The 15,860-nt window shown below is 39.6% G+C and overlaps 1 protein-coding gene across 3 annotated transcripts; it reads left to right on the top strand.

Annotated features, from left to right (window-relative positions):
• Window positions 1-120: 120 nt before the first annotated feature.
• Window positions 121-14,168, top strand: STT3A (STT3 oligosaccharyltransferase complex catalytic subunit A). 3 transcript variants are annotated; one of them, XM_026689634.2, is made up of 18 exons: window positions 121-185; window positions 2,943-3,065; window positions 3,321-3,381; window positions 4,215-4,336; window positions 4,695-4,840; window positions 5,680-5,770; window positions 6,783-6,889; window positions 7,556-7,720; window positions 8,395-8,575; window positions 9,235-9,390; window positions 9,873-9,964; window positions 10,229-10,384; window positions 10,633-10,821; window positions 11,275-11,391; window positions 11,678-11,780; window positions 12,199-12,387; window positions 13,428-13,543; window positions 13,919-14,168. In XM_026689634.2, the coding sequence occupies exons 2-18, from the start codon at window positions 2,978-2,980 to the stop codon at window positions 13,955-13,957; spliced, it is 2,118 nt and encodes a 705-aa protein (XP_026545419.1). In that variant the 5' UTR covers window positions 121-185; window positions 2,943-2,977; the 3' UTR covers window positions 13,958-14,168. The 3 variants fall into 3 exon arrangements, with proteins under 3 accessions (XP_026545419.1, XP_087826136.1, XP_087826137.1); XM_087970010.1 differs by having other exon boundaries at window positions 121-228; XM_087970011.1 differs by having other exon boundaries at window positions 121-464.
• The last annotated feature ends 1,692 nt before the right edge of the window (window positions 14,169-15,860 follow it).

Below are 15,860 nucleotides of genomic sequence, written 5' to 3'. Positions count from 1 at the left end.
CGTGGCTTCCGTCCTGTCATCTTTTCTGGGGGGCGGGCCCGTCGTCGTGATCGACGCGCCGCTCGGCCTGTAGTTGTGTTCCGTCTCGGGCTTCGGGAAAAGCGGGCGGGCTGCGGAGCTGGGAGTGGGCGCGCGTGGAGCGGATGGCTGAGGGAGCCGGGCGGAGAGCGGATTCTGAGTCCCCGGTGAGGAATCGGCGCCCGGAGGGGCGTCTCAGCGTCAGGCCGGGTAGGCGGCGCGGCTGCAGCCTGAGGGAGCGGAGCAGGAGGAGGGGCAGCGGCGGCTGGGCGCTGAGGCGGGGGGGAGCCGTGGATGCTCCCCCGACCACCCCACGCGCGATCGGCCCAAGGGGCGGCCTCTGGAAAGGAGCGGGTGGCTGGTCCCCCGGGCCGCCGATCGTGCTGCGCGGCTTCATTCTGCATCGGCCGCCGCATCTCCCCTCCCTGCCCCCCCAAGCCCTGCAGGTAGAAAAGTAGCTCCTCGGGGAAATCAGTGCCCATCCTCCCCAGGCCACGGGGAGGGGTGAGATGGGCTTCTCCCGAAAGCTTTCCTCCAGCCCCGCCAAGAGAATGAATTAAACCGGGAGGCGCAGGCAGGATGACTTCACACGTTAGCATTAAACCTGGGTCCGTGTAACCCTGGATTATTAATATTCCCCCCCTTTTTTTTTTAATGCAAGAAGCCGGGGGCGATCTTGTGCAACGTGTGAAACCAGCCACGTTCCCTCTGCAAGTGGGAAGGTAAAAGGGCTTCCAGGAAGGGCGCAGCCCAATTGTCTTATTTCTGCCTGTTTTAAAGCTTTGTAGAGCTTTAAGGGCTGATTTCTCCACCCATTTAAAACCCTAGAATGCGGCCTTTTATTCTGTCTTTCCGGTTTTGTTTTGGGTTTTTTTGCCTGGGGCCCTTAGGAACATTTTTCACTTTCCTTGATATTTCTGTCTGTGGGGTATAGATCGTGTCACCCTCAGTCTTTGACAGCCTTTTTGTTTCCAGAAGGGCCCAGGAGGATGGATTTTCAATTAAAAAAAATGCTGTCAGCAGGGCTTAAAAATCTTTGTCTGGATGCTAAGAATAGTCAGATTGGCTATTTCCGGATATTGCACATAACTGATCTTGCTAACTGTAGAAACAAGTTTGATTTCTTTCTTTCTTTCTTTTTTTTTGCTTTGATTCTATTCAGTAGTTCTTTATGCATCCTATTGGTACAGTTCCCACTTTTCAAGACAGCTGAACATGCATCCAGGTCCTTGCTTCATGCAACATTTGGGTGCAAAAAGGTCCTCTAAATCCATGAAATTACATCCCTAGATCTATAATTATTAAAAAATTAAAATGTGGAAGGAATCTGGGAGATTAGGTAATCCTGAAGCATTTTGGCAAAAGCTGATCCAACCTTTCTTTCACTGCATTGCATTCTTAATGTTTAGTGCAAATCCATATTTCTGTAAGTCTGAGGTTTCACCTATACTTGTCAAGCTAATATGAGCCAACTTAACCCAGCTCTCCAGCACTGAATTGGGGAATTGGAAAGGAAACCTGTTCAAGTCAGTGGTCCAGAATTGCTTAAGTTGGCTCATATTGGTTTGACAACTGATTTTAAATCTGAGTACCATACTAATATAGGGGTGATTCTGTATAGACCAAGGGGCTTCAAACTTGGCAAGTTTGAGACTTGTGGACTTCAACTCCCAGAATTCCTGAGCTAACATGACTGGAGGAGGAATTCTGGGAGTTGAAGTCCACAAGTCGTAAAGCTGTCAAGTTTGAAGACCCCTGAATAGACCATACTTGGGTTTTAAAATGCACAGTGGAGTATATATTTAGAACAATTTTGCTGTGGATATTTGTGGTCTTCAATGCTGCTTCTATTCTAACCACAAAGTTTAATTGTATGCTCAATAATAGGACAACTACTCGAAAAATACCTTCTATGCCTGATGGACTTAACCTGGGATGTTAATAATGTTTTACTCCTGTTTGCTCTTAACTGATAATCCCTAGTTCTGTTTCTGATTTTTATTGGAGGTAATTTTTATTGGTTAATTGCAGTACTTGAATTAGCCTTTATAATTCTACTTTTATAAGATTTTTTTTATTGGAAACCTTAGTTCTCATTCATTGCTAAGTAGTTTAAAAGGAAATCTCTGATTGTTATTGAATCCCAAATGAAACTTGATTTGAAAGAAGTAGATTTCAGATAGGAAATTGAAACAGAAATTACATTTCTTTTTTTTCCTGTTAGCTAAAATGAACTGTGCAACTGACTTTAAGCAATTAACTTTAGTCTTGGTTTCGTTTTCATGAAGTACACGTTTCTTTAGATCCCCCCACTTCGCCAGCAAACAAATATTTATTTTAAGCAGTGTTTAAAGGTTGCATGAGATAAACTCATGTCAGCGTAACCTTTTCAAACCTCTGTAAACCTGAACTTTTGTGTGAAACCCACATCCAGAAGATAAAGTTTGTGCTAATTGGGCTCTCTCATACGTACTAGGTGGAAAAAAGATAAGTAATACTGAAATGTTTGCTTTGAATGTTTTTGGCAACTGGTGGGTATTATTTCATAATTTTTGCTTTTTGAAGTTTTAAAAATGGTTAAACAGTGAAATCTATTGTAAACACATGAAAATGTAGAAAGAGAGCCTCATTCAGGTAACTGTTCTTTGTTTTAGTTGGCATTGATTAGGTCCTTAAGCCACCACCCTGGTTATGATTAAACAAAGCAGTGAACATCTCTTGTGTGTTTCTTGTTGAACTCTGGGGAAGTATACATAGAATTACACTCATTTAGGTGGGTGGATGGATGGATGGATGGATGGGTACATTGTTTTGAGGAAAAATTGTTTGATCCTGATAAAATGAAATCTGTGCCGCTGTCTCATGCAATGTTTGCTTTTGGTGTATTAATAAGGAGGACTTTTTTATTTTTTTATACCTTTCAGGTGTTTAAGTGTTGCCTTTGGTTACCTTTGTCAGAATGACCAAGTTAGGTTTCCTCCGCTTGTCATATGAAAAACAGGACACCCTCCTCAAGCTCCTGATTCTGTCGATGGCAGCTATTCTTTGTAAGTTTGAGCTTTAAAAACTCTAGCTGGTATGGCTATAACTGTTACTTATTGTTGTTTTTTAATGTGAATTCAATTTTGAATGGAATATTGTTCTCCTAGTCATATAATCAACCTTGACTTGTTTTGTTTCAACATTTCTAGCCTCTATGTTTCCAATTGATAAATAACTAACATTAAGACAATTGAACCATCATGATAACCATGGTGCTAAATAAATAATCACCTCTGCATATTCCTTTCTTTGTGTTGCAGCTTTTTCTACTAGACTTTTCTCTGTGTTACGATTTGAGAGTGTCATTCATGAATTTGATCCGTAAGTATCCCTCTTGACTCTGATTTGATTGGAGAGATCAGTTGCCTCGATGTGTCAAGTGCAGGTTTTGTTGCTGTAGATTAGAATATTAGAATTTATTAGAATAATAAAGCAGATTGTTCTGCTTCAGCAATAGGGCTTCAGGGAAAGTGTTTTTCTAGAAGACAAAGAACTAGGATTAGGGTCAGATAATTTTGCAATAAAAGTAATATTCTAGCCAGTTGTGCCTGGATTTACTATGAATCTTGAGTATGAAATACAATAGAATTGTTTTTTTCTAAAACTGTTTCTCAGCCTTAGCAACTGTAAGATGTTCAATCCCAGAATTACTCAGCCTTGGGAATTCTGGGAATTGAAGTCCACAAATCTTGCCATGTTGCCAGGGTTTAGAAACACTGTTCTAAAGGAATGTTTACAACTCTGAGATTGACTCAGAATAATGGACTACAGTTGAATGGTTATGAGTTCTATTAGATGCTTTAGCTCCAACTGTCTAGTATGATGAAGAACAGTTTGTATAAGGGGAATATTTGTGTTTTTACAGTATATTAAAGAGTTCATAATAGTGTTTGGAAATGTAAGGTAAGGCTACATTTTCTTGGTTGCCTGTAAGGATTAATTCTTTATCCATTTGGGATATTTCTATTTGGATTCTATACGAATCTTGGTTCCAAGTGAAAAACTGCTTTCATCAAGTTGGTGTTAATTTGTATATTAGAATTGGGAGCTCTTCTACATAAGAACTGTAACCAAAAGGCCAAGTCTGCAATACGAGGAATATCAAACCATAAAATCTTACTGGCAAAGGACTCAGATTTCTGTTACTCCCACAGGTATTTTAACTATCGCACCACTCGCTTCTTGGCAGAAGAGGGTTTTTATAAATTTCACAACTGGTTTGATGATAGAGCATGGTATCCTCTGGGAAGGATCATAGGTGGAACCATCTATCCAGGTAAGAGTCAGGTATTTCTCAAAGACCAATGCACAATGTATTGTAATGGCGTCACTTTTTAGAATAGTTCTTTTCTGATGTTCTGTGGATCAGAGATGCAACAGGTTCCCCCCAATGGGTAAGCAAATGTCATTCATCTTTCAGGTAATGCAGCCAAACATAATTAATGTTTATGGTATTGGCTTCATTTAATAGGGGAAAGCATGCTTGCTGATCTGTAAGAGAGCCTATAGTCAGCCAGTGATTTTGAGAGCTAGTTCTCTCAGCAGTCCAGATTTTGTTTAAGTTTATCGAAACATAACCATCCAGCAGGCCAATAATTCTTTGCAAATGACATTCCTGCTTCACTTTATTTCAGGTTTAATGATCACATCAGCTGCCATCTACCACGTTCTGCACTTCTTCCACATTACAATCGACATCAGAAATGTGTGCGTGTTTTTGGCCCCCCTCTTTTCTTCCTTCACCACCATAGTAACATACCACCTCACCAAAGAACTTAAGGTAATCATAAAGATAGAGCCGATGTCTGGGAATGGTAGCTGTACTTTCTGTGTAGAAAAGTGGAGACTGGCAAATTTATGTCTAGTTTCTCCTTATTTCAGCTATTGATTGGCCAGTTAAAGCAAGAATAATCAAATTGTATGCTGTTCCAAACTTCATATAATCATTATATTTTGGGAAACAGGTGGTAGTGGAAATATGAGTTGGTGTAATGTTAGCATATTGGGAAGCAATAAGGAAAAGTGCAATACTATTGTATAGTGGTTAAGGTGCTGTCTAGAAACCAGGACACTGAGTTCTAGTCTCATCTTAGGCATGAAAGCCAGCTGGGTGACTTTGCACCAGTCATCTCTCAGCCCATTCCACCTCACAGGGTTGTTGTGCAAAAATAGGAGGACGCAAGAGTATTTATGTACTCTGCATTGAAAAATGGGATAAAAATGTAATAAGCACAATATTCCTAGGTATGTAACACTGAAAGATTGTCAAAGCTTTTAGATGCATTCATTCGTGTTGTTTTAACATTCATGCATGTTGATTTAAGATGGAAGGTCACATGTTGAATACTGAAATAAAATATATTTGAAATGCTTAAATGGGAAGATTTTTGCTGGTTACAGATTAGAAATTTATTTAGACTTTGGTTAACAGAAGAGATTAAACTCTGTAACAGTCTTTATTCATCAGTTCTTTATTTGTACCCTTTTGACAAAATAATAATAAACGCAAGAAAAGTGGTCATGTCTAAGAAATACATGAAGCCTCCCCCTCCCTACACTTTTTACATATCTTGGAAATAATGTCAGCATTAGTGACTTACTTTCTTTTTTTCTGCCTAGGATGCAGGAGCTGGTCTTTTGGCAGCTGCAATGATTGCTGTGGTGCCTGGTTACATCTCCCGTTCTGTTGCGGGCTCTTATGATAATGAAGGTGAGGTCAGTTTTTTTTAAATGCCTTTAATAATTTCAGCCTGGAATAAATGGAAGGAAGGAAGGGAGGGAGGGAGGAAGGAAGGAAGGAAGGAAGGAAGGAAGGAAAGAAAGATGCTCTTAAGTCACACAAGCAATATATAGGCAACTAAATATACTTCCCCCATAGTGCCATACATATAGAAACAAATATAGAATATTCCTCTCTATGGCACTGTGGGGGGGAAATGCCAATATCTCTGACAAGGATAGAAGAAACTGGTTAGTTCAGTCTTGATTTCTTTGTTGATAATCCTCTCCAGGTTATTGTGTATTGATTGAATGATCCTCGTTCATCTCTCAAATCAGACTAATGAAATTAAAAATGGAACCATTTGATGCTAAGTGAGATATAAAAAACATTTGTTCCTGGTATGAAATAAAGCAGCTTTGGATTTCATAATTTTATTGGCAGTAAAATGACTTTAATTCAAGTCCTATTTCTGGCTTCACTGCTAAGTGTTTTTCACATGAAAGCTGCTTCTTGGAGCTTTATTAAAATTTTATTATGAAAAAATAGTGCAAAAGTGTAAGAACCCTTTAAAAATGCATTGTAAAATTAGCTCTCTGTTGATACCAATAGTGGCCTTTATAAAATTTTGTGATGTTTTTAAAATTGTAGAATTATGTTAATGACTGTATACTATGCCCTTTGGATGGCATATAAATTGGAAACATGAACAAGTGAATTGTGTGAAGAAAAATGAGAAGAAAATATATGATAAATAGTCCTTTTTTCTTTTTGACAACTCAATGGTTTATTCAACAGTGTTTACCAACTCTGGCAACTGGTAACTTTAAGTAGTGAGGACATGTGTATGGTAGCTGGAGAATTCTGGGAGTTCACACGTTAAATTTGCCAGAATTGGAAAACGCCGCTTTGTTGTATCTTTATGATGTGGTAATCCAGGCTTATCCTTCTGCACCTTTGGATGGAAAAATTGAAGTTTGACTTAAATCTGATTTATTTCCAGGTATTGCTATATTCTGTATGCTTCTGACTTACTATATGTGGATCAAAGCTGTGAAGACAGGTTCAATCTACTGGGCGGCCATTTGCGCACTTGCCTATTTCTACATGGTGAGTGATAATTTTTACTAGATACCTTGAGTCATCCCATCAAAACAGACAAAATTCTGCCTGGAATCATTTCCCAACTTATTTATATTTTGTACATTTATAAGCATTGTTGTAGCGTTGTAAATTTCCGAAGCCATCAGCTTTTGTAATAAGGATTCCATAGCATCATTCTTGAAAGATGTGCCTTTCTCCTTGGAGAAGGAAAGAGGAAATTAATGCCACTGTTCCCTTACTTCAGACAACAGCATGTGCCTTTTAGCCTCCATCTGTGTTACTTGTCAAAGCCAAGCTATTTTTATATTTGTATAAATTGCTAAATAAAGACCAGATTGTTCCTTTTCTTTCGCAACTTTGTTATTTGTTAAATTTACATCACACCTTAGCTCTTGGGGCCCAAGGGAAAGAATGCTTCTCTTTCTTTTCCCAATGCTTATTTTCACAAAAATCATGTTAGATAGTTAAGCTGAGAATTCCTCAACCGGCTACACTGAGGAGTTGAAGTCGGCAGGTCTTAAAGTTGCCAAGTTTGTGGACCCCCTGGTTAAGAACAATAGAAGAAAAGCTTTTGTGTCATGCATAGTGTAGACAGTATCCTAACCCACCAGACACTTGTGGCATTTAGAAATGTATAATTTCTGTGTCCTATTTGTTTCCTCCCCTCCTCAGGTTTCTTCTTGGGGTGGCTATGTGTTTTTGATCAACCTAATTCCACTTCATGTCCTGGTGCTGATGTTGACTGGTCGGTTCTCCCACCGGATCTATGTGGCTTATTGTACAGTATACTGCTTAGGAACTATCCTCTCAATGCAGATCTCTTTTGTTGGTTTCCAGGTAAGAAATCTAAAAGATTGAGGAAAAGGGGTGGTGTAAAGCTTGTCCTGCCCTTGAACTATTTGTCTATTGATATGGCCCTCTGACAGTGACCGTTGTTGTTAGTCACAAAGTCATGTCCGACCCATCGCGACCCCATCCTCCAGGCCTTCCTGTCCTCTACCCCCGAGTCCATTTAAGCTCACACCAACTGCTTCAGTGACTCCATCCAGCCACCTCCTTCTCTGCCATCCCATTCTTCTTCTTCTTTTGCCCTCAATCTTTCCCAGCATCAGGCTCTTCTCCAGTGAGTCCTTTCTTCTCATTAGGTGGCCAAAGTATTTGAGTTTCATCTTCAGAATCTGGCCTTCTAAAGAGTAGTTGGGGTTGATCTCCTGTAGGACTGACCGATTGGATCACCTTGCAGTCCAAGGGACTCGCAGGAGTCTTCTCCAGCACCATATGTTCAAAGGCCTCAATTCTTTGGCACTGAGACTTTCTTATGGTCCAACTTTCACAGCCATACATTGCAACTGGGAAAACCACAGCCTTGACTATGCTTTTTTTTGGCAGGGAGATGTCTACAGTGACAGTAGTTGAGCCAAATAGCTAATTCGGTTACCCTGCTGGCCGAAGAAAAGATTTAGTTGTCATAAAAAGTAAGCTTAATTGAGCTTATTCTTTTCTTCCTGTAGCCTGTTCTTTCATCTGAACACATGGCTGCCTTGGGGGTATTTGGTCTCTGCCAGATTCATGCTTTTGTGGATTATCTGCGCAGCAAATTGAATCCTCAGCAATTTGAGATTCTATTCAGAAGTGTCATCTCCTTGGTCGGGTTTGTTCTTCTGTCCATAGGAGCCGTTTTGATGTTAACAGGTAAAGAAACGCTGCAGGTCTTAACAATGCATACCGATGTATTTTCTATAGTTTCACTGGAACATTAATTCAATGGATCCAGAAAAATATTTTAATGGAGAGTTTCTCTGCTTTTGATTGGATGGTGTGTTTTTTTTTTTTTTTTGGAGGCTCAGTAATCTTTAACACATGAGATAATTTCACTGTGTCAGCATGCTTCTTGGGACATTGCAACTTCCTGAGAAGAATGTTTCTGTTTACTTATTTGAAAGCAATTTATGTTGTGGAAATAGATTAAAACTCTCCAGCTTTTGGATGCTAATTTAAAGCCAGATGAATAGTTGGACTTATTTAGTTGTGTGATTGAAGCTTTGAAGAGTTCTGGATAAATAAGTACAGTCTGGTTTGCAGGAATAGAGTTTTATATTTAGTCAAAATGATTCGTAAGTTTGAGGAAGAAGAAACAATAATCCTGATTAAATTTTCTGGGCATGATTGAGAAAAATATTTTGATTCTATCTTAGCAAAACCGAATTTCTAGATTTGTTATAGTGTGTGTTTGTGTGTGTGTGTGTGTGTAATTCAGGCATTACATAGGCATATTGAGATATTATTGCTTGAAGATATAACACTACACCATAAATATTTTTATTGGTCTGGTTATTTCTCAATTTTGTCAGGAAAAATTTCTCCATGGACCGGACGTTTCTACTCTTTGCTTGATCCTTCTTATGCAAAGAATAATATTCCAATCATAGCTTCAGTTTCTGAGCATCAACCCACCACATGGTCATCGTACTATTTTGATCTTCAGCTTCTTGTGTTCATGTTTCCAGGTTTGTATAATGTAATAATGTGTGACAATAATATTACGTATTATTCTTTTAGCTTGTGTCATATGTTTAGTCCTCCTCTGTTACTTCCAGACTAATTTGTTAATTGCTTCATTCTATACTGATCTTTGATTTTAATAAAGTTTGACTTGACTAATAAAATGTTAAATGTTTTCATGTAAACAATATTCTGCTAAAATTTGGCTTTTTTAAAAGGACTAGATTCTTACTTGGAAAAATAGAGAATTAAAGGAAGATCTTGGGGAAGTGTCTCACACAAATATTGAGAAAAAAGTTGATCGGAAGATCTTATTCGGTGCCTTCAAAGTTTCTATTCAAACTCCTAATTTATCAATAGAATAATTTGAATAAAGTAGACTTTTATTCAAAGGCCTAATTCAGTCTTAAGCTTTGTTTGATAAAAATTTTCCATATTGTATTCTGGGCTTCCTTGACAATTGACCTGTTCTTTTTTTATCTTATAGTTGGCCTGTACTACTGTTTCAGCCATCTGTCTGATGCCCGAATTTTCATCATCATGTATGGTGTCACAAGCATGTATTTCTCTGCTGTGATGGTGAGTCCTGAATGTTGGCTTACCATTGGGATTTGTTTTTGGGAGAGAATGTATTGGTATGAATAAAAGAGATTGTCTAATTTTACTCCTCATAGATAAATTAGACAAGATACACTGGGCAAGTTAGAGAGTGGGGTTTTTTTTTGGTCCGGTGGGGAGTAAATATAATAGGCATCATATCTGATCCTCTTTGCAATTTCACCTCCCAGAAAATGATGTATATACACATGGCTGAATGTGCTTAGTATATTGGTGTTTTAATAGGTTCGTCTCATGCTGGTACTGGCTCCAGTTATGTGTATTCTGTCTGGCATTGGAGTTTCTCAAGTGTTGTCAACCTACATGAAAAATCTAGACATCAGCCGACCCGATAAGAAATCTAAAAAGCAACAGGATTCTACCTACCCCATCAAAAATGAAGTGAGTGGTGATATAAGCAAGCTTAACTGTTTAATATATCAAGGTTTTCCGCCACATATTAAAAATGCAATTTACAACATTGGGCCTACAATGTTTAACTTTACTAGTGGTAGAAGGAGATATCATTGGAGCTGTCTCTAGATTATCTCCCAGAGAATAGATGCTTCTGAAAGGTTCTTCTAATAAGATGGTGTGGGCTTTTTTCAAAATAGCTTAGGCATGTTTTAATGATTCCGGTTGCTTCTTAGGTTGCCAGTGGAATGATCCTTGTCATGGCTTTCTTCTTGATCACTTACACCTTTCATTCGACTTGGGTAACCAGTGAAGCCTACTCTTCTCCCTCAATAGTTCTGTCTGCTCGTGGTGGTGATGGGAGCAGGATTATTTTCGATGACTTCAGAGAAGCGTATTATTGGCTGCGTCACAATACACCAGAGGTAATAATACCTGAACAATTGGTGTCTATGCAAGTACATAGATAAGAAAACTGGAACAAACTTTAGGTTCTCTTAATTCTAAAAAAAAAAAAAGGTCTGTGTTTCTTAACCACCAAAATTTTGTCTAAAGTCAGCTAATATTGAAAGCATTTACTTATCACAAAGATTTCTGGGACAGCTACAGGACAAATAAATTCTTTGCAAGTGTAATACACTCATTGGTTTACTTTTATTGTTTCACTGCCTGTGGACAAAACCATTTAATCATCTCAATTAACAATTAGAGAGCATTCTCATCAAATTGAAAAACTTGTGATACAAACTAGTATACAAAATACGTGTTTTATAACAACTTTTTTCACCATATACCATTGCAAATCAGCTCATAAACATTTATTCCATTATTTGCAAGTCCAATGAAATGTTACAGATTGTCTTTTTGTTTGAGCTCAGGATGCAAAAGTTATGTCGTGGTGGGATTATGGTTATCAGATAACAGCTATGGCAAATCGAACCATCCTTGTGGATAATAATACTTGGAATAATACACATATTTCCCGAGTTGGACAGGTAGGTGCTGAATCCTTATGAATTATTTCCATAATTTTCATTGTATTCTGAATAGTGAAGGCATAGGTTTGTTTTTTTTAAAAAAAAAATCATGATTACCTTTACACCTTCAAGGCATTCTGAATGCAGGTGTTAGATCCTTATTCGTTCCTTTTCTAGCTGTAAATCGCTAGCACGCATTATGATTGCGGTGGTGGTGGATAGATTGCATAAAATAATAACAGCATATTTTTATACCTCAGCAAATTGATGAAGGTTGAATTTATGAGCTGATGTGTGTTTCCAGGCCATGGCATCCACTGAAGAGCGGGCTTATGAGATCATGAGGGAACTGGATGTCAGTTACGTGCTAGTGATATTTGGAGGCCTCACTGGATATTCCTCAGATGGTAATGCTATGTTTTTATTCCCTTGAAAGGACCTTTCAGGGTTCCTGAGGCATTGGATTTTGCACATCCCTACATAAATCCACCTCAGTACAGCTGCTGATAAATTGCTTCTTATATTCTTCATGTTTTCTGTATTTAAAAAATCCAAACCAGATGGCCTTATTAATCCAGAATTATATTTTTCTACTTTTTAACCATCCCATGGCTGGCTGGGGAATACTGGGAGTTGAAGTCACACATCTTAAACTTGCTGAAATTGAGAAACATTGATCCAGAGTGAGATTTTTTCCTGCTGGTGTAATGTGGTTAATTTAGCAACAGAGAGTGATTTCTGGAGGATCTCTGATACTAGGAGGTTAAAGGCTCCTGCATCCCTGATGAATTGTATTGTCAATTGTGTTACTTTTTTGTTCCACAGACATCAACAAATTCTTGTGGATGGTGAGAATTGGAGGAAGCACAGAAACCGGCAAGCACATAAAGGAACATGATTACTACACACCCACTGGAGAGTTCCGGGTAGACCGAGAGGGCTCCCCAGTGCTGCTTAACTGCCTTATGTATAAGATGTGCTACTACCGTTTTGGACAGGTCTACACAGAAGCAAGTGAGTGATGTTGTCTATAGTTTGCAATATTATTGAGGAGTTAATTTTGGGGACATTCCCTTTTTCTATAGGCTGTTCTCTGCACTTTCCGTGTCTTAGGTGCTTTGTTCTCTTTTGTTCTCTAGAAAATTAGGTTTTTATTAAATTCTCCAGCATGGGATAGATAGTAGTAATCTCCGATCCTTTGCTACTTCTTTGAGTTGTTCTATGCTCTGGCTGGCATCTGCCTTGATGGTGTCCAGCCACTGTGTTCTTTAGCAGCCTGGTTTCCTTTTACCGCTAAGTTCCAAATTTAATTGCTTGCTTCCAGTGAATTCCCCTGCATTCCTCTTGTTTTGAGTATTTGGGAAGCATTTTGAACTTGGACCACAGATTTGTATTCCAGTTTTATTTCTGGTGCAGCTATGCTTTCTGCCAATAGTCTTTTGTATTATTTGTTTTATGAGAACTTGGAATTTATATCACGAGGTGGCCGTATAGTGCAATCCTCTTTACTCTGTGCTTGTTCTCTGAGCTTGACATGGAACAAGACACAGGCATAATTGGTTAAAAAAAAAAGTTACCTACAGTTTTAAAAGAGCTTAAATGTGTTTTTCTTAAGGCAGGATACATGGAATTCATAGGTCCGTGATGGCAAACTTATGCCTGCTGGAAGTGGCACGCAGAACCATCTCTGCCAGCACACGAGCTGTCATCCCAGATCAGGTCCACTGCACATGCATATGCACGCCTCCCGTCAGCCAGCTGATTGTTGGGTATCTGCTGGACATGTGCGGGGGCTCGGCGCGCGTGGGAGATGCACACACATGTGCAGAGGCATGGGGTGTGCGTGCATGCACGGCAGATACCTGACAATCAGCTGGCTGGCAAGAGGCGCATGCACAGAGGCACGTGTGTGGGGGGTCACGCATGCATTGCATTAGGGGTTGCATTACACTTCCGGCACGCGAAAAGGTTAGCCATCACTGTCATAGGTTGAGGAATGGTTGGTCAACAAGGAAGGTTTTTTTCAGCCACGCTTTGCTTTCCTTTGTGTTTAGAACGCCCACCAGGTTACGACCGAGTGAGAAACGCTGAAATTGGCAACAAAGATTTTGAGCTTGATGTTTTGGAAGAAGCTTACACCACAGAACACTGGCTAGTTCGAATATATAAAGTAAGTCCACCATATGCAACCATATACAGTACTTTGGGGGGGAATTTCATCATAACTGAGAGTTGATATGTATAACTTCAACTACTGACCACAATTAAGACCAGAATTTCCCCTGTGAAGCAAGCTCGTTAAGTGAGTCATGCCTCATTCTACAACTTTTTTTTTTTTTTTGCTATAGTAGTTAAGTAAATTCGTGCAGTTAAATGAATCATGTGGTCATGAAACTAAACCTGGTTTCCCCGGTTGACTTTCCTTGTGGGAAGCCGGCGTGGAAAGTTGCAAATAGCTTCTAGTTTTTATTTGGCTTTTATTACCCTTTCTACTTATAAAACTGAAAAAAAAGACAACCCTAAAAATTAAATTTTGTTTTAACAGGTAAAGGATTTGGATAATCGTGGATTGTCAAGAACGTAACCAGCCTTTCAGATGTACCACAATAAGCACTGATTGAGCCTTTGTGAAACAGATGGTTTTTATACTCTTTGTCAGCATGGAACTGGGATTTAATTGCCCAAGGAATCCCATCTTCATGTAATGAACCTGTATTATGATTTTTATAAATACAAACCCGCTACCAAATCAGAAGGAGTAGCTTTATGAAAGGATATTAAAAGGGTGTGGAAAACGTGGATTCCTGTTAATTTCTTTCTACCTTGTATCTTGATAATTCACAGCGGTAGCTAAAATCAGTTTTCCTTATTCCATTGCTCCCTAAACTGGAGCTAGTGTTCTGACCCAAACCTGTTTCCAAGAGAGCAAACACAAGACAAAGGTAGCAGCACAGCCTTTTAATGTTTCTTTTACGAATCCTGTTTCTTCACAGATAAAAAGCCGCTTCCAACTAATTCGCTCCGATAAGAAAGAGCCTTGCTAAGTTTTTGCAAGGCTGCCAAGAACAACAGATAAAGTTCCTAAACAATAAATCGAAGAGTCTCCAAACATCATCTCAGATATTCCTAATATCCACCAGGCTCGAGTGTAAAAGTTCTTTGCCTTCTGCAAAGAACTGTGGTTTCTCAGCCTGCTTTTATCTTCTCAGGGAGGAGCCATTACCTTGCAGCCTTACTCCCGAGTCACCTGTGCTGCTGCTGCAGCTGCTCTTTCCTTCGAGCAGCCCTGCATGCACACATGCTGGGCACGGGCTCCTTGGGGACCTCTTCCTCACTGCTACCAGCCTCCACAATCTCCGAAGGCAGCACTCCACTCCCTGATGGTCCTGGCCCCATCCCTGCATCACACGCAGGCCCCTCATCTCAGTCCTTGCTCTCTCAGACCTCAGCCATCCGCACCTGCTGCCGGCGAACCACAACGGCTAGAAAGAATTTCTGCCCAATAGATCTAGATCAGTGGCCCCAACCTTTTGGGTACCAGGGACCAGTTCCATGGGAAAGGTTTTTCCGCGGACCCGAGGGGGCATGGTTTTGTGTGCTGCCTGCATCCTGCAGGGATGGCGCTTCGCTTGTTTGCACGGCCCAGTTTTTGGCATGCTGCAGCCCAGTGCTGGTCCAGGGACCAGGGGTTGGGATCCCCTGATCTAGGTGGGCCAAATTTGAGAGCTGATTTAAACGAACAAAATTTATAGCTGCCCAGAGTGACCTTAAGGTCAAGATGGGCAGCTTATAATTTTTATAAATAATTAAATAACAAATAAATGGATACAATTTGTAGCTCAAGAGGGTGTCAGCAATTGAATTAGTTCTCTCAACTTGTTCTTCTAAAGAATTTTTTTTTGTCCATACTCCAGTGATATAAATGGATGGGTTTGGTCCCTAACTGATCATTTAGTTTTGTAGAGTATGATACAAGATATTCCTGACGAAAAGGGGTACAAAAATCTATAGGAGACCTCGCTGCTAACACACTGAGGTAAATTATGAAAACTAGTTTTTCAGAAATTTTAGGTGTGTTTTAAAGAAGGAGCTATATGATTGAAGGTGCTCCTGTTTTACTTTTGATTAAAATAAAACGGGGGAAATCTGGGAGAGTGCTGCTACAAGTATATATTGCATTGGATAAATCTTAGGATCTTAAAATGAAATATGGGCTTAGACTGCAGGAATTAAAATCCCTGGTTGAGATTGCATTTGGTATTGCCCAGGAGGCTGCTGCAATAAAGGAAATGCAAGTTATTGCATGAAGTGGCATTTTGTGTTATTTTATGAACTCTGCCATTTTCCCATCCCTGCTGTAGGCTGCCTTTAAACAAAGACACTCATAATAAAGGTCTGAACAGTTTTATATAAGCCTTCAGAAATGTCTCCTGATTGCTTGTGAAAATAATTTCTTAAGCACTTGTACTGACAGGTCCAAACAACAC

The sequence above is a fragment of the Notechis scutatus genome, chromosome 7 (assembly GCF_049901735.1).
Source record: "Notechis scutatus isolate UNSWTSFEM ecotype Mainland chromosome 7, rNotScu1.2, whole genome shotgun sequence".
In the NCBI taxonomy this organism is placed as follows: Eukaryota; Metazoa; Chordata; class Lepidosauria; order Squamata; family Elapidae; genus Notechis; species Notechis scutatus.
The sequence above is the reverse complement of the archived record's forward strand: the minus strand, read 5'-3'. Positions and strand labels throughout refer to the sequence as shown.

Excerpts from the sequence above, each read along its gene's own strand:
- STT3A (XM_026689634.2), top strand. The coding sequence starts at position 2,978 with ATGACCAAGTTAGGTTTCCTCCGCTTGTCATATGAAAAACAGGACACC. Across the intron at positions 6,890-7,555 it reads CACTTGCCTATTTCTACATG|GTTTCTTCTTGGGGTGGCTA; the intron begins GTGAGTGATAAT and ends TCCCCTCCTCAG. Across the intron at positions 13,544-13,918 it reads GGCTAGTTCGAATATATAAA|GTAAAGGATTTGGATAATCG; the intron begins GTAAGTCCACCA and ends TTGTTTTAACAG.